Source organism: Lissotriton vulgaris, chromosome 7, assembly GCF_964263255.1.
Source record: "Lissotriton vulgaris chromosome 7, aLisVul1.2, whole genome shotgun sequence".
Lineage (NCBI taxonomy): Eukaryota > Metazoa > Chordata > Amphibia > Caudata > Salamandridae > Lissotriton > Lissotriton vulgaris.
The window spans coordinates 770,298,368-770,321,771 of record NC_141695.1 but is presented as its reverse complement, the minus strand read 5'-3'; the positions used below and the strand labels follow the sequence as shown (position 1 = coordinate 770,321,771).

Below are 23,404 nucleotides of genomic sequence, written 5' to 3'. Positions count from 1 at the left end.
ACGCATCCAATGAATGCGTTAAAATCAAAATGATGCCGCAAAAATGCAAAACATATACGCAAAAATAGTAGTGATGACGCCAATCAAAAATCAGCGAAAACCAGCCACAGGCCTACAATTCCTACACATCATGCGGGAAAATGCACTATAAAAGTAACAAAAAAAACACCAAAACCAAATCAAACTGCGTAGCACCATGGATGCACCCGGACCAAGTGCAGAGAACAACCCGAACCCCACAAGCCCCACGGAGGACCAGCGAGGAACTCCGTGTTCGGAGAAGGGCAAGGAGCTCGATATGACCTGACCCAACAGCAACAGGGTGAGTAACGACCAGGAACTGGGGGGGGCGGAGGGAGATGGGCACAATGGCACACATGCCACAACCTACCCATGCCCATGTGCTAAATCCAAAAAAGCAGCAGCTCTGTGAGCCACACTGATAATGCAAGTGACCCTGCATGACATATAGTATGGCTGCAGTCACAATACATGGCAAACATCCCAGCACCCGAAAGGCACACAAGTCAAAGGCACACTGACTCAAAGGGATAAGGGGCCGCCAAATCAGAGCTGCAGGAGTGACTCGCCCACAATGCAGCACACACACATAACAATCATACTACATCTACATTGACGACAATGTGGTACAAAGTGCAACCCTTACACTACAGGACAGAGGACACAACTAGTGCCGCTCGTGCGTAGAAACTGGCCAATTATATCTGGCATTGCATGACACTGTGAGATGATAATGTACAAGTACAACCACACATCAGTCATGTAGTCGAAATGTCCTCTGTCTCCAATCAAATAGACAGCTACACCAAAACACTCACAATGTACATTGTCATGCAGTCTAATGTAAACATCTACAATGCATCACCATACATGGAACACACTGTTAACCTGCATCTCCCCTTTACATTGCAGAGGGACAATCAACAATTCCTGCAGAGCAAATCACACATCTCTTCAGTGATGATGAAGAGGACACCCTGCACATTTGCTCAGACAACCTCCAACGGCTAATGGACAGCCTCCGCACCCCACCCACAGGGGCAGGGCAGCCCAGCTGCATCGCGGTGACCCCACACCCTGCACAGACCACACAGCAGGAAGCACACCTCACCACGGCTGGCTACCATGGAATTCCAACGCCGTGTGTTAGGGTGACAGGAGAAGATGGCTGATCAGCTGCGGGTGGGGTTCGACCTCATGGCAGCCAATCCTGATGCCATACGTGGGTATCTGAGTCCCAGCAGGGACCACTTACAGTCCCTAACGACACCCACTGCTAGCACCATGCACACCAACAGTCCTTGGCTGACATCCCTGGGGCCATTACTCAGATACAAGAACTGTCTAGTCAGACAGGCTCCAGCGATGACAGCACAGAGTTGGCACAGATGCGGAGGACAATGGGGACCATGGAGCCGATGCAGCCTGGAAGTATGGCTGCCATGACTGAACACCAGCACGATGTAGCTGGGATCTTCCATGCCTTGCAGATCATCATCTTGCTATTGCTGCCACTGTGCCTGTACCAGATGACTGTTGCAGAAACCGCAGCACACACATCTCCGCCCCCTGACATGTCATTGGTACAAAGTGATGCAGCCATAACACCACCACACACACCTGACACAAAGGACACAGAAGACGTCTCAGAGGAGTAAGATGTAGAGGGTAATGACTGTGTGAGGAAGGAGGTAGTAGCATTCGCCCCCGCCATATGGCCTGGTTCAGCCCTATGCATCATGCCCTGGAACAACACCTTCCACTGTCCCAGAAACACTCTGCGACATTCACCTGGACCCCGACATGGGCTGCCATATCTGCTCTAGTACCAATGACACAGCAATCCAGCTGCGGACTGAACTTTTTCTCTTCAGATTAACTTTGCATTCCCCCAAGGACTCTGGTTGGCCCACCACTGGGCAACCATGTAATGTGGGCTTGAAATTGCCATGTACTGCTCCAGCACCAACACTCCCCAGAATGTGAATACAATATTCCAAATCGTACTGTTGTGTCATGTCTATGTTCACTCACGTATAAAAGTATGGATGAATGTAGAGACATTGATTGCACTAAGAGGTATGCCCTGGTAAATGTCATCAATGCACATGTTTGACCCTGACCCACATGGCGAATTAGATGACTGTGAAGGTGTGAACTAGCTGTGGCCTCATTACACATGAACAACAATCTCCTTACCCCCCAACGTAGCCCCACATCCATGTATTAAACAGGGCTTGTGTAGAAATGTCAAATTCAGTAGCAGTCCTGAAGTTGTGTTCCCCATCACATGTGACAACAGAACGTCTCTTCGCATGCCTACTCACACACAACCTTGATTTACATGGCAAGAAGTTGGACACCATACTCACATTGCTGGAGACACATAAGAGGACAGGGCTGCCAGCAACTAACCCAACAACAATGTCTAGCTCACAGAGGTGGAGCTGTCAATAGGGACTCATCCCCAATTTACAAGCGTCAGTCAATCCCTCCCTTTGTACGGACAATGCTCATGGAGGCACATGATTTGTCATTATAATCAACACTCATCACAGTTGTACACTGATGAAGTTGCGTAGACTTTATTAGCATGTGCGTGTCAGTACGGGCAAGGCAAGGGCCACAACATGCAGACCAATATTTAAGACACTTATAGGCAGCTTAGGAACATGTTGAGGTGCAAGAAATGGGGTGGCAAAAATGAACACAAATCATTACGGATGTCAACGGTCTCAGCCTACCTTGCCTTGCTGGACGAGTCATGTGATGTTTTGCGTCTGCTCATTGCCCCGTGTCAGGGGACACGACTCATAGCCCATGGGATCTGCATAGTGCTGTATCACCGGACTGCGACGACTGACAGTGAGCAGGTGAAAGGGTCCTACAAGGTCACATGTCGTACTACATTTCCATGTGTGTACTCTACCCCCAGCAGTTTCTCTGATTTTGAAACGTTGCCAAACGACGCTTTGCAGCTCTGCCCTTGGGACTGCATCACCTTGCACAGGTGTGTGTACACACGAGTAGGCCCACGCACATGCATTCCGAGTCCAGGCGAAGGCAGACAAATCCACTGTTGTGGTGGGATATGTGACCATTCCTCCAAGAGGCTACAAGGTGGGGGGACCTGTGCTGTGGGTGACAATCAGTTGTGGCTGCAGGAACGTAGTTATTCATCCATGAATGCGAGCGCATCTTCATTGGCAATCTGTTCCAAGAGTACATCGTTGTCGATTTCAAGGAACACGAGCCAATCCAATAACTGGTCCGGGCATCTAAGATCCGTTCACGCCGTTTTACCAATCCGCAACACAGCCCAATAGGGGAGCGCCTCGATGTGGTCACTGCACACAAGGAGTTGTGTGATCTCCCATGACTAACTGCCTGCACACACGCCAAATATCAAGGCATTCTATGCACAGGTATCACGGTTACACTCCTGTTCGTGGGCCAACAGGGGGGAACACACACAAGTCACAATCCAGTTCAGCTACCGTTGTGTTGGATAGGCAGACATCCATGGGCCACTCGAATGTGCATGATCGACAGTGGAACCAGGACAGAACGCAGGTGACGTATGCAAGACGGAAACTCAGTCGGTAACTGATGTGCAACAGTGCCAGTGGCAGTAATCCCAACAGATGCAGCATTCATGCACGGTACAGTTCCACGTGACAAGGGTTGTGCATGTGCCTGGGATTGCCAGCCATTGCCTTTGTTGGTCTCGTAGCACCGACACTCTTCTGACAGGCTGCAGTTATGTGGATGATATGACACTGCTCGGAGCAATGAGTCGTATTTGTGTGCAACGTTGGGACGCTTGGGTTGTTTTTTACTTATGTGTCAAGGTAATCACATGTAGGTAAACCTCAAGCTGGGACAAGTGTGTGTGGACACGTTGGTATTTCATTCGCGCAGTTCGTGGTGTGGGAGTTATCAAAATCTGGTATGGTATCTTTCACAGGGAGTGCCAGCCGCATTCAAGACCAAGGTCGGGGGTTCAGATGTCCTTTCGCCTTGTGTATTGAGACAAAGGAGCTTTCATACCCAATTTTAGTCTGACTACTGCTTGCATTTTTGAAATGTGATGTGGCCTTCGCATGGCAATTGATGCAGGCCTTTGACTTGGTGTGCACCAATACCGATAAACACACAAAAGTTGGCATGTATGAGCCAAGAGCCTGATTGGCCTTGCACTCATTGCACAATCTCTCTCTTTCTCTATCTTCCTCTCTCTTTCTCCCTCTTTCTTTCTCTTTCTCTCTCTTTCTCTCTCTCTCTCTCTTTCTCTCAATCTCTCTATCTCGGTCTCTCTTTCGCTCGCTCTCTCTGTCCTTTGATAAGCGCATAACACACCATGTTATCTAGAATTTAGTTTTGCAGGCTGTGACTTACAGATTGTCATGAGAGGACCCGCCATGTCCCTTCAAAATAGTTGTTTTGTGTTTATTCTGAATGAAACGTATGTTTTGGAAAGTCTAAGATGAATGTATGATTCTCATTTTTCTGACCACACATGTATGTTAGGTTTTGTAATTGTGCGACATCAGGCCCATTTTGATCATGATTTTGTTACATTGATGTGACATATCTTTGTCTGGGGGTGGGGGTGGGGGGTGCCCAGAGTTGGGGTGGTGGCGGTGGGATGACTGACAAATGTTCAAAAGAAACGCAATCTAAAGACTTGGGACAAGTAAACAAACCTGCTGTCTCTTTTGTCTTACAAAGTTTACCTGAATAAACCATCTATGAAAGCAGACTCCAAGTAAGATGGAAGCACCTACTCCCACCACTCTTTCTAAGGACAATATTGGCAAGGTAATGTGTACCCCTAAATGGGGCTAATGGTTGCACTGTGTAGACTGATAGGAAGACCTGTGGGCCACATACTTAACAGGACTGTGTCCTTTATCCCTGTTGTAATGTGCTAGCACTGACCTTGAAAAACTGGCATGGAAATTGATCACCGGGGTAGAGAGAACCCTAAGACCTTACTTAAAAGTAGCAAACAAATGTGCACTTTATGTGTCATCATTAACCTGGCAGTGCAATATGCACTTACCTCTGTCAAAGTGGTACTACCGTGGGGAGGTGAACCCGACAAGCTGGCACATTACGTAGCCACTTGGTACTATTCTATTAGCAACGAGAACATACTATTAGCAGGACGCAGGGATACTCAAGTACCATGCCACCATCATTTCCAAATCCAAGCATCGAGGCATAAAATAACAATCTTGTTAATATTTTATTGGACTACTAGCTGCCACAAAACAACAATATGAATTACATCTCCTGTGCCATATTAAAAATGGGAGTAATTTCTACCGGCATGTGAATTAGGAATTACATTTTTGTTTGGTGGGATAGCAGCATTAGCAGGCAGGTGCTGAAAAAACATGTGTCTGCTCCAATGTTTATAAGGGTTCATAAATGTCATTGAAGGTTGATAGTCGCATAAATGTCTTAGTGCTGTAGGCAAATCATGGTCCTGTTTAGTGTGGTAGACACTGAAATATTGAAAACTTAAGTTCTCATCAGAGCTGCCAGTAAACCTATGTTTTTTTTCATATGCTAAAAAACTGTGTGGTGAATTCTAACATTTGTTCCCACAAGTAAAATTAAATTAATGGGTGAAGCATGCGCCCTGCTACCCGCAACCATCCCTGTTGTTGGTTGGGCAAGCTTGTCTGGTTCGTATTTGCAATGTAGGCCTAGTAATCATTCCACACCTGTTTCAAAGTTTACCTGTCACCTCTGTCTGAAAGAAACAGACAGTGCTGGCAGATGGAAGAAGAAAAAAAGATTTGCATTTTCAAAAAGGAGCTCTTCTTATCTCTCATATTGGGAAAGTATGTCGATAGATACAGGATACAACTCAAATTATTGTGCCAGTTGTTCATTTCATAGATTTATACAGTAAGTTGTAATTCTGGATGTGTTTCGTAAAATTCGAACTTTGTCCAGGGCTCATATTCGTATATCAATCAGTCAATCAATCAGGAGTTTGTTAAAGCGCAACTACTCACCCGTAAGGGTCTCAAGGCGCTAGGGGTGGGGGGTTGCAGGTTCCATTCCATCAAGGAGGGGGTCTGTCGAAGAGCCAGGTTTTGCGGTTTCTTGCGAAGATGGGGAGCGATGTTGTCTGTCTGAGGTGGAGCGGAAGGGCGTTCCATGCTTTGGCCGCGAGGAAGGAGAAGGAGCGGCCTCCCGATCTGGTCTTTCTGGTGCGGGGGACCTCGGCGTAGGAGAGCTGGGCTGATCGTAGGGTCCTTTGGGGTGAGTGGAATTTGAGCCGGCTGTTCAGGTATGCTGGTCCGGTGCCGTGGAGGGCCTTGTGTGCGTGGGTGAGCATCTTAAAGGTGATTCTCGCCTCGACGGGGAGCCAGTGGAGTGTGCGCAGGTGCTGGGAGATGTGGCAGTGTTTTGGCAGGTTGAGGACCAGTCTTGCGGCGGCGTTCTGGATGTTATGTAGCTTGCGGATGAGGTTTTTGTTTATTCCGGCGTAGAGTGCGTTGCCGTAGTCGAGTCTGCTGGTGACCAGGGCGTGAGTGACTGTCTTTCGGTGTTCGAGGGGGATCCATTTGAAGGTCTTACGAAGGAGGCGGAGGGTGTGGAAGCAGGAAGATGAGACAGAGTTTATCTGGCGGTCCATTTTGAGCTCGGAGTCCAGGATGATTCCCAGGTTGCGTGCGTGGTCTGTGGGGGTTGTCGGGTTTCCGAGGGCGGTGGGCCACCAGGTGTCGCTCCAGGCGTCGGGGTTTGGGCCCATGATGAGTACTTCTGTTTTGTTGGTGTTTAGTTGTAGGCAGCTGTTTTTCATCCATTTGAAGACGGCTTCCATGCCTTCTCGAAAGTTGCGCCTGGCGGTGTTGGGCTCGTTGGATAGGGAGAGGATGAGCTGGGTGTCGTCTGCGTATGACACGATGTTGAGTCCGTAGGTTCTGACGATGGGGGCAAGTGGAGCCATGTAGAAGTTGAAGAGCGTCGGGCTGAGAGAGGAGCCCTGGGGGACTCCGCAGGTGGTAGGTGTGGGGTCTGAGAGGAAAGGGGGGGTCTGACCCGTTGCGTCCTGCCGGAGAGGAAGGAGCAGATCCAGTCGAGGGCCTTGTCCTGGATTCTTGCGTCGTAGAGTCTGCGTATTAGGGTGCGGTGGGAGACTGTGTCGAACGCCGCTGATAGGTCTAGGAGGATGAGGGCTACTGTTTCTCCTTTGTCCAGTAGGGTGCGGATGTCGTCTGTTGCGGCGAGGAGGGCGGTTTCTGTACTGTGGTTTTTTCTGAAGCCAGATTGGGAGGAGTCGAGGATGTTGTGTTCTTCAATAAATGTGGCGAGTTGGCTGTTGATGGCTTTCTCCGTGACTTTCGCTGGGAAAGGGAGCAGGGAGATGGGTCTGTAGTTTTTGAGGTCGGTGGGGTCCGCTGAGGGTTTCTTCAGGAGGGGGTTGACCTCGGCGTGTTTCCAGTCATCGGGGAACGAGGCGGTCGCCAGGGAGCAGTTGATGGCGTGGCAGAGCATGGGTGCGATGGTGTCAGCGGCTCTGTTGAAGATGTGGTGGGGGCAGGGGTCCGTGGGGGCCCCTGAGTGGATTGACTTCATTGTCTTCAGTGTGTCTTTGGTGGTGAGGGCTGTCCAGTCATCAATCGCTGGTTTCACGGTGTCGGGGGTGGTTGGTGAGGGTTCAGTGTGTTGGTTGTCTTCGTCGAAGTTGTCGTAGATGCTCTTGATTTTGTGGTGGAAAAAGGTGCTGAGTTTGTCGCAGAGGTCTTGTGAGGGAGGGATGTCGGTAGACTCGCTGGTGGGTTGGGCGAACTCTTGATGATGCTGAAGAGTTCCTTGCTGTTGTGTGCGTGGGTGGAGATTCTGTCTTCAATCGCTTTTTTCTTCGTTTCTCTGATGAGTTGATGGTGAGCGTTGGTGGAGGCTCTGAAGTTGTTGTGGGCTTCTGTGAGTTTGGTGTTTCTCCAGGCCTTTTCGAGGCGGCGGCATGTGCGCAGAGGTGCAGAAAGGTGAAAGATAGAAAGGGTAGAAAAACGAGTGAAAACAAGTGAGGGAGCAGAGGGAGAGAAAGGGAAAATGGGCAGAAATAAGGCACAAAAGAGCAGAGATGCAGAAAGGTGAAAGATAGAAAGGATAGAAAAACGAGTGAAGGAGCAGAGTGAGAGAAAGGAGACAGAGGTCAACTCAAGAGTGCAGGGGCAGGGGCACCTCACTTAATGGTGGAGCTGCGAGGGTGGGAGAGCAATTTCACTGACAATGAGTCAGTGGTCTTGATCGTTTGTCCAGAATTCGTTCACCACTATCCTGAATTTGACTCAGTTACAGGTGGTCAGCATATCCTTTCTCTGGTGACATCATGCGTGAGAGGCTGAATGTGATACAAAACAGCCTGCTGGATACACAACAGCTACTACCCGAGAGCATTGTGGTCATTTTCTTCCTTCTCCGATGGTAAACGTTCCACTCACGAGCAACAGAGAACACTTGCAGAGAGAAATGTATCAACATAGCTAAATTCTCAGTCACTTAGAAAGACCATAAAAGGACAGACTAAAACTAATAGGTAGAAACTGCAACTAAAGAGAGCTATGAAAACACCAGGACGTCTTTCTCCATCAGGCGCGTTCCTTGTGTACAGTGCTAAGATACTGGCCCGTTAGGTGGGAAATCTCGAGATTTCCAAGAGATCAGCATCTCTAAAAAGGCTGGTAGACAGACTTACTGCATGATAGACACATCAGAGCATGGGACTAACTCTGCTGTAGGCCTTCCTGCTTGGACTAAACCGTAGATTAGAATACCACAGGTGGAAAAGGTGCTGATATCACTACACATACCCATCACAATGATGTAGGGATCAGCTGATGGGACATACACTCAACAGGTGTATACATGTACCCTTTATCCTTGTGGGTGCTATTTGCCCTTTTAGTTCAAGCTGAAAGTAGAGGTAGGGTGGTTCCTGGACTTCGGCCACTGACCTTCATTTCCAGAGATTCTGCAGGGAACATAGAAAGTTGATACCCCATCTGCTTCACCACTTACCATGAACCATAGAACGGGAAACAGTCAAAACACTGCGGTCTGAACCATGCATGTTCCGACTACGCAAGCTTCACAATGCTTGCCTTAACCATGCATATGCCATAACCAAGCATATGAGAGGTTAAGACAGTGCGCAGTCTAGCTGCTGGAAGAAGGAAGCAGGAAGATGCTGCAATGAGGTAAGTGGGGCTCTGGGGGTAGTTTTTAGTGCTTGGAGGGAGTCAGGGTTGTTTTTAAGGCTGGGAGGGGTTCGGCAGGTTTTAGGGCAGTGGAAGGGATTTGGGGTAGTTTAAGGGACAGCACAGGGGGGCTGGGTATTGCAACTTACGGGGCAGGGTGTTCGGCCTTACGGCAGTGGGAGAGGAATGAGTAATTGGGTTCGTTCTTAGGGTGGATGGGGGTTAGGGTAGGTTTTAGGGCAGTGGAAGGGGTTGGCATAATTTAAGGGACAGCTTGGGGGGTGGGGTAGTGTACATAAAAGGGCATGGTTTTAGGTCTTAGGGTAGTGGGAGGGGAATGGGTATGTGGGGTCGTTTTTAAGGCTGGGGGTCGAGTTGGGTTTAGGGCCATGGAAGATGTTGGGGTAGTTTAAGGGACAGCGCAGGGCAGGGGATCGAGGTAGTGTACGTAAAGGGGCAGGGTTTTCAGCCTTAGGGCAGCGGGAGGAGAAAGGGTAGATGGGATTGTTTTGAGGCTGGGGGTTGGGGTAAGTTTTAGGGCAGTGGAATGGGTTGGAGTAATTTAAGGGACAGCACGGGGTGGGGTAGTGGTACCCTTAGCACATACACATACCTCTTTATCATCCATGACTGTACCACAACATTTTGTGGTAAAGGCATGTGTGTTAAAGGAATAGGTAGTTAAGACGCATTTGTGGTTTGGGCTGCGTGGTAGAGGAACGTGTGGTAAAACCATGCCTGCTTCTATCATACAACCCCATAGAACAAGATAGTAAATGGATCAATGCAATTCCTCAGATGACAAGGAAGCTCTGTGCATTGAGATGTTTTGTAAAGCTTCTTCTGCCCTCAGTGCACTAGGACAGTACTGATGTTATGCCCTGGCTTCACCTTCAAATTCTGACCCACCTTATACGTGTGCTCACTATATGGGTGCTCACTAGGTTCCCCCTGTTGGTCAACAATTGCTCCAGTACCTGTGAGGCCCGCTCAGATCCAGCCAGGTCGATCATGAAGAGCCGGCCAACCCGAACCTCCTGCATGATGTTCTTCACCCGGCTCTTCTGCCGCACTGTAACCTGCAGCACCGCGTGCGATCGGGACGAGGTCTTGTTAGCAGCCGTGGGCTCCTGGGTCCTCTGCTTGTTCCCCTTCATCAGAAGCTGCATTATCTGAGCAGGAAGGAAAAAGGAAGTTAGTCTGTGTCCCTGGGTTCTGGGAGTGCAGCCCTGTTAGACCTCATGAAACTGCTCACCTGCCCCTATACTGTAGTGTAAAGGAAATGTTAAACTCGTCACGAGGTGCTACAGTGACTGCGGCAACATTCAGTGTCGAGGTGGCGATGGTTCTGCTATAACACTGACACAAGGAACCGAACTAGGCATGGGTGGTGAATTTAGAAGTATAAGTCTGTAACATTCACCCAGGAGCTCCGTAATCCCCACTACTTTCTGCTTGTGAGAGGCAGCCTGGGGTGATTTAAAGTAAGGGCTTTTGGTGAGGAAACCTGGAACTACCTTTCATTTCCTAACATATGATTTCTCACCTTGGGAACTTAGAAAGCGCTTGAGGCAGACTGCTTCATATGTCTTGGGTCAAAGATGCGCTCTAACTCCAAGCATGTAATGCACTCAGAGCAACGTTTCGGCATTCTCTGCTAGAGAAGACCATGGAAGAAGTATCCCAGAGTTCTTACCTTATAAGAGAGGATAGAGGTCCAAAAGACATATTCTTCCGTCCTCCCTAACAAAAGTATGTACTCACAAAAAGAAGCATAGTACTACCCGGTAAACTCCTAATTGGGACAGCTGTGCCACTGGGATTTGCAAGACCCTCACCTACATAGTGTGGCATGCATCATCATTGGGCATTACCACATTTAAACTACGACTACCATTAGTAGGAGAAAGGGTGTTTTATATGTAAAGAAGACGCTGTCTCCCGATGCCGGAGGTATAGGGTCTCTTTCAGATGGTAGGGTACCAGTAGCCCTTATCCATTGCTTATCTAGCCAACCTTTTTGGTATAATCTTTCACGTTTTAATCAAGATAAAGTAACAATTAATAAATCATTATGTTTAATTACTGAAAACTGTTTTAACATAATTTTTCATTTTCATCAGAGATAATGTCTCCTTCACTTATAAAAACACATCCTCGTTTCCACCTGTGGTGTTTGTAGCCCACTTCTACTCTACTAGGTAGGACACAGTAGAGACAGGTTGCTAATTGGTGATGTAGTCAAAGGATTATGCTTTGGTTGGTCAACATGGAAATCGAAGTTGTAATCCTGGCTTTATAGCTTGTCCACATTCTGTGATCCTGTGCTATCAATTACCTACCAAAATTCCCTTAGCTGCCAAAACTGGAATTGCTAAGAAAAATCAGTATTAAAAAAGAGAAGCTTTTTATTTTATTTTTCTTTTAAGTAGCTGTCCCACTGCACTCATGTACCTAGATGATGCCCACTCACCCCCTAGGATGCACATCACCGTATGCCAGCGTGGAACCCAGTCTTCAGACAGTACAAGGTGCATAACTGGATCACTGCATGATTTTCCAATTAATCCAGTGGTGGATGGGGAAGAGTCAGACACATAGGCGTGTAATTGACTCTACCTCAGCATCAGTGAAGGAGCGGCAGCAACTCGTTGAGAAATCTATCCTTTTCATTTCATTTTTAATGTATTATATTGATGATATTTCTAGAGCATGGGCCAGACCCTGAAAGACAAACAATCACCATGCATATCGATAGCAGACCGGCAAACACACAGGATCCCACCGTGGTCACATGTTAGTGGCTCTGCTCACACAGCCTCCTGGTGAGGAGCTGATATCACATGGTGGGACCTAACATGGGCTGCAAATCCCTCTGCAGTGTGGTTTTCCATCTCATTATTGTAGGCTAGGGGACTGCTGATGTCCATGGGGTGGAGGGCACTGTGGGGGGAGGGTGGGGTTGCAAACTTTCCAAGACATCAGCAGCTGCCTCAGAAGCTTTTGTTTTGGGGTGGGGATTAATCGGAGCTCAGTTCTCTGCACAAAACCCAGCCTTGTCTCCATGAACTGCCTTCTCATGCCTCGTAAAAGTATTGGGCTAAAGACCCCACCCTTTTAAGCCTCCACTTCCGCTCACATGGTAAAATGTATCTGAAAGTCAACAGATCTGCCACAGTAATATGTGTTCTGCATGCATGCTGGGGAGTTTGCACAGCAAAGAAAGAAAATAACTCATGGTCTTTCGGGCGGGTACTGGAGTACAGTCCATCCTTGAGTACCCTCCATTCTTTGTTATGAGGTCAGAGCGTGCAGCAGTCTCAAGGCCAACATTACCTCCTTGGCATTAATGGTAGAGACTTCTGTGATTCCCGCAACCTGGATCACACCTTTGGAATCCTCTCGCAGGTCCAAGTATCCTAGGGAAGGAGTCAACAGGTCTCGGATCATCTCATTGTAGATCTGCAGGAGTTGAGGAAAAAGAAATCATACACTATCATAACATCAGAGGTTATCATGGTTCTTAGACACAGAATGGATGCTATAGGTCCCTAGACTCTCCACTCATCAACACAGAGAGTAGCATAGCTCACAGTTTTTCGTTGTTGCCCTTAGTATAATGGTACGAATGACCAAAGCAGTGTGGCAGCTGCTCCTAGGTCAACCGTTCTACCTTTTGAGGTCAAGGAAATGAGTACTATTGAGTTGCATAGTAATAATGCCTTGTCAGGAACTCTAAGAACAGTCAAGTTTGTGGTGTGTTCTAGCTAAGCGTTGAATATAAAATTATTATATGAGGTTTTTGGAATACTATAATGAAAAGCTCTCCCGGTGCCTCTAATGTGTAAGGGTTCAATAGCAGAAACATATTCTTAACTTTGACACTAATTTCACCTGAAAAATGCATGAACATGTGTAATACGTTTTCATTAATGTCCTATTGGTGTAAGCATATTTGGGCATGTGATGTTGGAAATATACTAAGGCTTGGCAAAGCACTACGCTACGCTTGCGTAGTATGCGAAGTTTGTGCTACTTCGCACTACGCGAATTGCACGTAGCACAGTGCAAACACGCGTACCGTACCTTGGCGTAGTGCAGCGGTAATTTTTGCTTGCTCGCAGTCTTCAACGTTAAGTTGGTGACCGCGAGCAAGCAAAATGACATCCCGGTGAGACTTTTTCCTCTTTCACGATCAGCAACATCAAATAAACCTCCCGGCGAGCTTCTCAACGCGGAGAGGTCAGGTTTCTCATTGCGAGTGGTCGCGTATGCTCGTGACAGCTCACGATGAGAAACTATCAGTCCGCGTGGAGAAAGCTGCCGCTCGAGTAGAAATCTACTCGAGCGGCAGAAAACGACCGCTTGCACTGTGCGAGATGCAGTTTGCACTGATTGCACAGTGCCGGATGCTTGTCCACACTGTGCAATCAGTGCGAACAGCATCTTGCACAGTGCACTACGCAGTTTGTGAAGCTACGCGTACCGCGCGTAGTGCGAAGTGCACTTCGCGTAGCTACGCATAGCGCTTCTTTGCAAATAAAGCCCAGGGTTAAATATACCTCATTCCTGAGCGACGGGGTGCTTTGCTAAGGAGTGGACATATCATTCCAGTGAAAGGCAAAATGGGCAAAATGCACTGGAGGCCACTCGGCACACCAATTTACGTAATATGCGGCTATCTAACAGGGCTGAGAAATTTCATCTAACTCAATTGACTCAAACATTGACCAGTCAAATTGTGTGAAGTACTAGAATACCAAAAATAGGACAATTTTCTTGGGCAGATCTGTTTCTCATCGTTTTGTGCTATCTGTTACATGCATTTCTATGTCACCTCCTCAAAATTTCACATGTTAGCAAATATTCATGAAAGAATTGGGTTTTGCACAAATTGTATTATTTAAACCAGGTAAAGCTAAATAACTTTAAAAAGGAAAACTCCAAGAAGTTAGACAACTTAAAAAATGTTGCACACCCCTAATAGAAATGCATTCTTTTTAAACTTTTTTTTAATTTGTAAGGTACTGGGTATCACTAGAGAGCATCCTGGTGCAAGAACAAACACAATAAAAATATAACACTTCTCCGGGACAGTCAAAAATGAGGATGCATTGGATGAGGTAGGAATAATTTTCTGAAGTGGATTAGATTCGTTTTTATGCGGAACTGGTGTGTTTTAATATAGTTTCTGTAGGCAGGCTAGTGGGGAAGACACTAATCTTAAATGCATGTTTACTTTTAGTAAGATGGTGTTTTATCAATTGTTGTCTTAGGAGCGTAGATTTGAAAACAATATTTTGTTATTGTTGGACCATATGGTGATATTTGGAAATTAAAGAGAGGAATCAATGTCGGCATGTTGGACTATATATTTTAATGATGGTATTTAGAGCACATGGGAAGAGAAGGTTGAACCAATAGTCTAATGTTATGTAACGGCTCTAAACTGCCTCCTGTCAAACGCTGACAGACTCTAAAACAAGTGCTACCACTAATGGGAATAGTTGTGTTGATTTTGATATCATTTGTGACATCATATGTGAGGTCATGAACAATGTGGTGTGGTGAGATATGGTTCCATAGCAAATTCAGTGAATTTCAAGGCTTTGGCTCATTACCATAAAATTGCTTATACTGCAGATTTTAATGGGAAATACATTTTTATGACACACTTTAATTTTTTTATATCAGAAAGAATCCTAACCTTCCCTTAGCATAGTTTCTTTGAGCTACTTTTTTTGTTTGTTTTCTTGTGATATATTTTTTCCGCTGTTTAAACTGTTCACTGGAACTGGATGCAGAGAGGGGCCTCCGACTATTCCTTGCACCTCAGTCTCCTATGCAATCATAGTGTCTCGCACACCTGCAAATGCACTGCATGGAAATGTAAAGGAACTGCACGGGCTTTCACTTGCAAGGAGAAATATTGTACACAGCATTGGGCTTGCAACATTCCCTTTGCTTAACATTATTTGGCTTTATTGTAGCTCATATTTGCTGCATTCTAATTGGCCAGCGTAGGCTGACTTCACTTCCTCTTCTTTCGGCTGGAACATGGACTATGTAATGATTGCTTCAAATTGATTGCTGTCCATCTGCTGATCACGGTATGACTGAGGCAATACTTGTGTTGTTTATTTTTCCATGTCTTCCTTGTTTAACCTCTTGCCATTTGAAGCTATGCTTTACTAAGCTAAAAGCACTTCAAAGAAGCCCCTTTCTCCTTTGAAATAGATGTTTGTTGTGACAACAGACGTTATCTGCTTCCAAACGTATTTTCACTAAGACATGGGTGAGAATTATTTGCCAAATGTCATACTTTTTCACGCAAGTGGAGATTACCTGATGTGCTCAAAGTCACAGCGGTGTTGGGCCAAGATCTACAAAGCATCGGCATAGCCAATAGGTCTCACCGTTGAGGCTCCTGGCGTTGCCATGGCCTTTTGTTCATTCTGTACAGCATTGGCATTTCCGACTTTGGCAACGATTTGCAGCCATGCTTTATAGCAGCGTGCACAGCGTGGCTGCTCTGCAGCACGGCTAAAAATGATCATTAAGAATAAAGATTATGATGCATCCAGCGCTAATGGATTTATTATTTTGTTTAAAAACGCATTAGCCCTGGCTGCGTCATAGAGACTGTTTTTAATTACTTTTAGCCACACTGCAAATCATCTGGACTGCCGTACAGTGCGGCTACAAAACATTGCCAAAGACAATAGCTCTTATAAGTGAGACCTATTGGCTTTGCCACTGCTTGTTCTCAGTGTTTTACCTATGTGTTAACATCCGGCATGCTGACATGTGCATTATTAGGTAGTGTGACTGCTTTTTATTTGCACGGCTTTTGTAGGGGACATGTTATGCTTGCTTCTCCTTCGAAGTGGGCAGCTAGTTTTCAGAGCTTAAACATTGGGGTTTCCAGTAAATATATTTATGTACAAGATGCAGTTTCTCCGAAATCGCTCCGTCTGTGATGACGCATTTCAGGGCTGTATCTACTTCTAAAGCTGTCAGTGTGGACGTCTCGGAGGAGGGGGGAGGAGAAGGGGGGGTACTAGTCCGAGAGCGAACCCAGTGTGGGAAATATCTCTGCTTCACTATTATCATGGCCCTTATTTATGAGACCTTGCGTCAGTTTTGCGCCGCCGGTGCGTCACTTTTTGTGACGCACCAGCGGAGTACAAAATGCGCCTTGTTGCGCCATATTTAAAAAGTGACGCATCTAGGTAGATGCGTCACTTTTTAAACCCCTGCGCCACATTACACCTGCGTCAGGTATAATGTATGCAGAGGGGGCGTTCCCCCGCAAAAAGCCTCGTAATAGTGATGCAGTGAAATCTATGAGATTTCACTGCGTCACTTTTAGGATGCTGTTGCCTCAAAATCTTGCGCCTGCCTCACAGCAGGCGTAAGACTGACGCAAGCCCTTTCACATGGGGCTTTCCCCATGTGAAAGGACGCATTGCTGGAGTTGCGTCACTTTTGTGACACACTCCAGCAATGCGTCACTTTTGCGCTTACAGATGCGTCAGAAATACTGACGTATCTGTAAGTCCTTGCGACATGATGCGTCATACATTAAATATGACGCATCATTGGTGTCGCAAGGAGTGCGCAGTGAAAAGTGACGCATCGCTGTTTTCACGCAGCTATGCGTCACTTTTCATAAATGAGGCCCCATGTCTTTTTCACTGCGTGATATTTCTTCTGCTGTACCACAAATACCACTTTGCAGTAGCGTCGATTGTGTGATTTTGGAGGTGGTCAGATATGGTGTTGTCCTGTGTGGTTCCCTCAGAACTTACTAGGCCGCTGAGGTTTTTACCACTTGCTGTTGTTGCGGGTGGGAGAGTCATAGGTTTTGGTTCGGAGAGCGATCTCAAATGCTGTTTGGAAGCCACCAGTATGTCTTCTGACTGTTGTACACGTCACCATGCGCTGCATAGTGGAGAGGGGTCAGATGTGTCTCCCTAAGGCCCCCTCAGCCGTGCACTGACACTTCATCCCCAGGCAGCCTACCAGCCCCGGGTACCACCCCTAAACTCACACACAACCATCACGGGATTAACCCACATTTGGCATCCCATCGCTCCTCATATACTCACGGTGAAACGGTACATTCCGCATAGCATCGAACAGTTACGAATTGGGAATTCGAGTACCAGCGCTCATGCTTGGCGCTATGTGTGACCTTCGGAACATCGTATGGGCTGGAAATTGATCGCTTGGATGACAGGAGCACAAACCTTCCATGAAGTGATACCCTCTTACCACCCCACCCCAGTGCAACGGCTTCTCCTTCATGGTCCACAATGTTCGTTTCTTGCTATATATTCTCATGCGCATGCAAATATTGTGCAGGCCTGGGCAGGCGGCGCGCGCCCCTGGCTTCTATAGCTGCCTGTAGCCAAGACGACAATCAGCTCAGTGTACACAGGACGGCGCGGCCTACTCGGGCGGCAGCATAGACGACCAGAGTGCAACGAGCGATAAGGAGGTCAGAGGTCAACCGATCAAGTGCTGAATGCACTTCTATATATGGACGTATGGGTAAGAGAGGTAGGTCGATTTGTGACCAAATAGGAATCACTATTTGGGAATAAAAGTACTTCAAACATTAGGAATACCGATTTCCTAATTTCGATTTGTAGATATCCACAATAAGGAAATCAGTAGTCCTAATGTTTTTACTTCTGGCCTTTAATCTCTCTGAATTTGCAATAAAAAATAAAAATGAATTTCTCCTTGTGAAATCTAGGTGGTGCTCATGTAAAGTGCCCCAATACCTGAGGGGGGGGAGTTTGCGCAATATAAAACTGGAAAAAACCGAAGGGGCATATTATCAACAAAGTGGCAAAGAGAGGCGTTAGCCATCTTGGCTTAACGCCTCTCTCCGCCACTTCGGAAACACTAGGCTGCACCATATTACCAAGGATATGGTGCAGCCCAGCGTTTCCCCCTGCGATGGCGGTAGGTTTTACAACTTATCGCCAGCACAGGCACCCTTGCACCAGAGTGCAAGGGTGTCTGCGAGCAGGGAGGTTTGTTCATGTTCAGGAAGGAGTTCCTTCCAACACATAAACAAACCTCTTTTTAAAAATGCCATCTTGTAACTTACATGTGTGCTGCTTTATGCAGCACACATGTAAGTTACAAATTGGCATTTTTTAAAAGAGGTTTGTTCATGTACAGGAAGGGACACATTCCTGTACATAAAAAAACCTTGCCGTTTTACTTTTCCCATGTCTGCTGCACAAGGCAGCACACATGAAAAAAGCAAAAAAACGAGGAGAAATGAAGCATTTCTCCTCCTTTCACCACCTTAACGCCAGGGTTTTTCTGCTCTTAAATTTGGCGCTGCCACCTATTATCGCCAAGATTGATAATAGGTGGCACCGTCAAAGTGAATGGGTGTTGCGGTGGAACGCCCACCGCAACACCCACTGCACGCCCCCTTTCACAATGAGTTTATCGTGAAAGGGGCCCTATTACCAAGGCAGTGTTAAGTCAATTAATGGGGCTTTAAGCCACGTTAATTGACTTAAAGCTGCCTTGATAATAGGGAGATGCAAATATCGCCGCGTTATTGGCAGAAACGTGTAGATAACGCGGCGATAAGGGGCTTGATAATATGACCCGAAGTTCCTTATTTTTGGATAGGTATTTGAGAGCCAACAAATAGCTGGTTTGGTTGCTAGAGCGGAACGTTTCATAAGTTTCCTGAAACATCTAAGGTGTCACATACAAAGACACCGATGGCAAATAAGGACCCTGCTTACTTCTCAGCTTTTTGTTTGATTTTGCACTATTTGTACTCCTTTCAGTGTGTATCAAGAAGGACCCTCCCTATTCTCCAGCTCTGTGTTTGATCTTGCACTATTTCTACTCTTCTCTGCATTCATCAGATTGGTAGATGCTTCTTAGGAAATGTATATTAGCCAGTGGCGGTCGCCACTGGTTAGTTTTAGTTAGGTCCGAGTTTCCAATAGGAATGCCTTTTTTGGTTTGCCAATACCTTTCGCGATGTTAAGGGTCCCAAAATGCAAAATCCCCCTTCAATTTCCCTAGGGATATTTGAAAAGGGCTACAGCCAAAACAGCTAAACGTAATTACACTAAATTTGTCAGGAAGCTAGATACTGGGCAGGAAAGCATGCTTTTTGTGATTTGGTGAAATTCCAGTCAGAGTCCGCCAGCCCAACATAAAAAATACAGAGTGTTCTGACTGGCCGAGGAGGCTTTTTTCCCCTTGGCCTTCTCGCTCCAACAGGAGTCAGGGTCCCCCAGGAGTGAGTGCTCTGATTGGCTGGCAGCACCATGAAAGAAAATGTTGCTGCAGCCATTGCAGAGCTCCAGGGACTTACTCTCCTGTCCTGAAATATATATATGAAAAGATATAAGGGGCAGGGTAGAGATTCCCTGCCCCTTAGTCATTGTAGGGAGGGACAACCCAGGGCCAAAATGTAAAAAAAATCCTGCCAGAAGGAAAAACTTAAAATAAATTAATTTGACCATCAGTGTGGGCCAGGTCACAGTGGTCTATAAATATATTTTTTGAGAAGTGGGGCATGCTTGGGGCACACCCCCCCAAGCAGATTCGGGCCCTGGGGACCTCATCTCCAAGGGCCTGTAAGCATTTCCAAAGGGCAGAGGGGCATGTAGCCCCCTCCTCGAGCCAGCTATGGCCCCAGGGACCCCATCCTGGACACAGACTGGATGAAGAACAGCCGTCTGAAGCTGAACTCGGACAAGACTGAGGTACTCATCCTCGGACCCACCCTCTCAGCCTGGGACGACTCCTGGTGGCCGACCACACTGGGAACAGCACCAACACCCACCGACCATGCACGCAACCTAGGATTCATCCTCGACTCCTCCCTCTCCATGTCTAAACAGGTCAACGCCGTCTCCTCCTCCTGCTACAATACCCTCCGCATGCTCCGCAGGATCTACAAGTGGATCCCGACCGAAACAAGAAGAACGGTGACACAGGCCCTCGTCAGCAGCAGACTGGACTACGGCAACACACTCCACGCAGGAATCCCAGCCTAACACCTACAACGACTACAACGCATCCAAAACGCCTCCGCCCGACTGATCGTCAACATCCCCGCCGCAGCCACATCACCCCCCACCTGAGAGACCTACACTGGCTCCCCGTCGACAAGAGGATCACCTTCAAGCTCCTCACTCACGCACACAAAACACTCCACAATGCCGGACCAGCCTACCTGAACTGCAGACTCAGCTTCTACACCCCCACCCGCCTGCTCCGCTCCACCAGCCTCGCCCTCGCCGCTGTTCCCCCGCATCCAATGAACAACCTCCGGCGGCAGATCCTTCTCCTACCTCGCCGCCAAGACCTGGAACACCCTCCCTACCCACCTACGGCAGACCGAAGACCTATTCGCCTTCAGAAGTCTCCTCAAGACCTGGCTCTTCGAGCAGTAGCGGCACCCCCTCCCCTCAGCGCCTTGAGACCCTGACGGGTAAGTAGCGAGGTTTACAAGTACTCTGATTGATTGATTGATCCTCCAGAGCCCACAATTAATTGAATGGGGAGGGGTGTGCGGCCGCCTCTCTTAGCCTGCTCAGGACAACACGACCCCATCCCCTGGTGACATATAAATTTGAAAAGGGGAGGGGGCGCACACCCCCCATCTCCTCGAGCCAATCTTGGGTTCCAGTGACTCCATCCCGGGCCAAATTTATTAGGTCGAACCTAGCATTGCAGCGCATGGCTGCTCGCTTTGCGAAGCATGCTGTATTAGGGTATGTTTTAGAAGTGGTGTGGAAGCCCCGCCCATATTTTTCATTGGCTGGCATCATCATCCATGGTAAATGCTGGCTTCCGATTGATAATGAAGCTTCTTAGTCCCTCCTTGTGACAGTCCTATCTCCTTTTAGGACCGCCCATCAGGGCTGGATATTTTCCTTGCAGCGTTACACTGTCTCCTTCAATTAGTCGGTCAGCACTTTTTTCCATTGCGCAATGGCGACAGCTTGTTCTAAACGCTCTCAGTTTTCACTAGCTGCGAATAAGATCAACATTTCCCTTGGATCGCACATATTGGTCTACAGGGGAGCCAGGATTTGAACCTGCGTCCCCTTGTTCTTTAATGGCATCGCACACTTAGCTGTCACCATTCTTGTAAAGGGGAACAAAAACACCTCAATTTATAGACTCTGCATGTTTCTAACCTCAGTTTTGCTTTTGTGTGTAGTACTGGCTCCGAGTTTGTGAATTGCGATTGATGTTAAACTGGCGCTTTTAAGAACACACAGTGCTGGTAGACAAGGGACATGCCATGGGATCACACAACGCCGGTCCCTGGGGAAGCTGGGATTGGAAGTTATGTCAACCTTTTAACGATTAGGATTAGGGGGAAGGACTGGCAGCAATTATTCCCCGTAGCAGGGAGTGTTTAGGTACAGTTGGCAGTAACAAGCAGAGGATCACTGCCTCACAACACGCGGGAGCTGCGGAGATTGCGGGTTCTGTGCCTCGACCCAGGCAGCGCAGTCCCGCCAGGGCTGACCCCTGTCTTTCTAAACATACTGTAGACATGCTGAGAAGTGCTGGTACCTTCCACTGAGAGCACCGTAGAGCTGCTGTGAAGTGCTGTGACTGTCCTAACATAAGTGCTGTAGAGCTGCAGAGAAGTGCTGACACTGTCCCAATAAAGGTGCCGTAGAGCTGCAGAGAAGCGTTCATTGAAAGCTCTCTGGAGCTGCTGAGACCCAGGTCAGCAGAGCTGCTGTAGAGCCAGAGAACCAGGCCAGCAGAGCCGCTCTAGAGATAGAAAACCAGGTCAGAAGAGCCACTCAAGAGCCAGAGAACCAGGTCAGCAGAGCCGCTCTACAGCCAGAGAACCAGGCTGGCAGAGCGACTCTAGAGCCAGAGAACAAGGTCAGCAAGCTGCTGTAGAGCTTGAGAACCAGGTCAGCAGAGCTGTTGTGGAGCCTGAGAACCAAGTCAGCAGAGCTGCTGTAGAGCCAGAGAACCAGGCCAGCAAAGTCACTCTAGAGCCAGAGAACCAGGTCAGCAGAGCTGCTCTAGAACCAGAGAACCAGGTGAGCAGAGCTGCTCTAGAACCAGAGAACCAGGTCAGCAGTGCTGCTCTAGAATGAGAGAACCAAGTCAGCATAGCTGCTGTAGAGCCAGAGAACCAGGCCAGCAGAGCTGCTGTAGAGCCTGAGAACCAGGTCAGCAGAGCTGTTGTGGAGCCTGAGAACTAGGTCAGTAGGGCTGCTGTAGAGCCAGAGAACCAGGTCTGCAGAGCTGCTGTAGAGCCAGAGAACCATGTAAGCAGAGCTGCTCTAGATCCTGAGAAACAGGCCAGCAGAGCCGCTCTAGAGCCAGAGAACTAGGTCAGCAGAACGGCTCAAGAGCCAAAGAACCAGGTCAGCAGAGCTGTTCTAGTGTCTGAGAACAAGGTCAGCAGAGCCACTCTAGAGCCAGAGGCTCTACAGCAGCTTGCTGACCTGGTTATCTGGTTCTAGAGGGGCTCTGCTGGCCTGGTTCTCTGGCTTTAAAGCGGTACTGCTGACCTGGTTCTGCTGGACAGCACAGCCGCTCTAGAGCTGGCGAACCGGGACAGCAGAGCTGTTGTTAAGCCTCAGAACCATGTCAGCAGAGTCGCTCTAGAGCCTGAGAACCAGGTCAGCAGAGCTGCTGTAGAGCCAGAGAACGAGGTCAGCAGAGCTGCTGTAGAGCATGAGACCCAGGTCAGCAGAGCCGCTCTAGAGCCAGAGAACTAGGTCAGCAGAGCTGCTGTAGAGCCTTAGAACCAGGTCATCAAGCTGCTGTAGAGCCAGAGAAGCAGTTCACCAAGCTGCTGTAGAGCCATGGAACCAAGTCAGCAGAGCTGCTGTAGAGCCAGAGAACCAGGTCAGCAAAGCCATTGTAGAGCCAGAGAACCAGGTCAGCAGACACGCTCTTGCGCCTGAGAACCAGGTCCGTAGGTACGCTCTAGAGCCAGAGAACCAGGTCAGCAGAGCAGCTCTAGAGCCAGAGAACCGGGTCAGCAGATCCGCTCTAAAGCCAGAGAACCAGGCCAGCAGAGCCACTCTAGAACCAGATAACCAGGTCAGAAAGCTGCTGCAGAGCCTGAGAACCAGGTCAGCAGAGCTGTTGTAGAACCAGATAAC

The 23,404-nt window shown here is 47.9% G+C and overlaps 1 protein-coding gene across 2 annotated transcripts in view; it reads right to left on the bottom strand.

Moving 5' to 3' along the window:
- Positions 1 to 23,404, bottom strand: part of KIF19 (kinesin family member 19) — a 347,663-nt gene that overhangs the window by 80,453 nt on the left and 243,806 nt on the right. For both annotated transcript variants that reach the window (XM_086930997.1, XM_086930998.1), the window contains exons 6-7: positions 12,585 to 12,710; positions 10,226 to 10,420 (exon numbers count right to left, since the gene is read on the bottom strand). In XM_086930997.1, the coding sequence (XP_086787123.1) occupies positions 10,226 to 10,420; positions 12,585 to 12,710 (321 nt within the window). The remainder of the gene's footprint in view (positions 1 to 10,225; positions 10,421 to 12,584; positions 12,711 to 23,404) is intronic.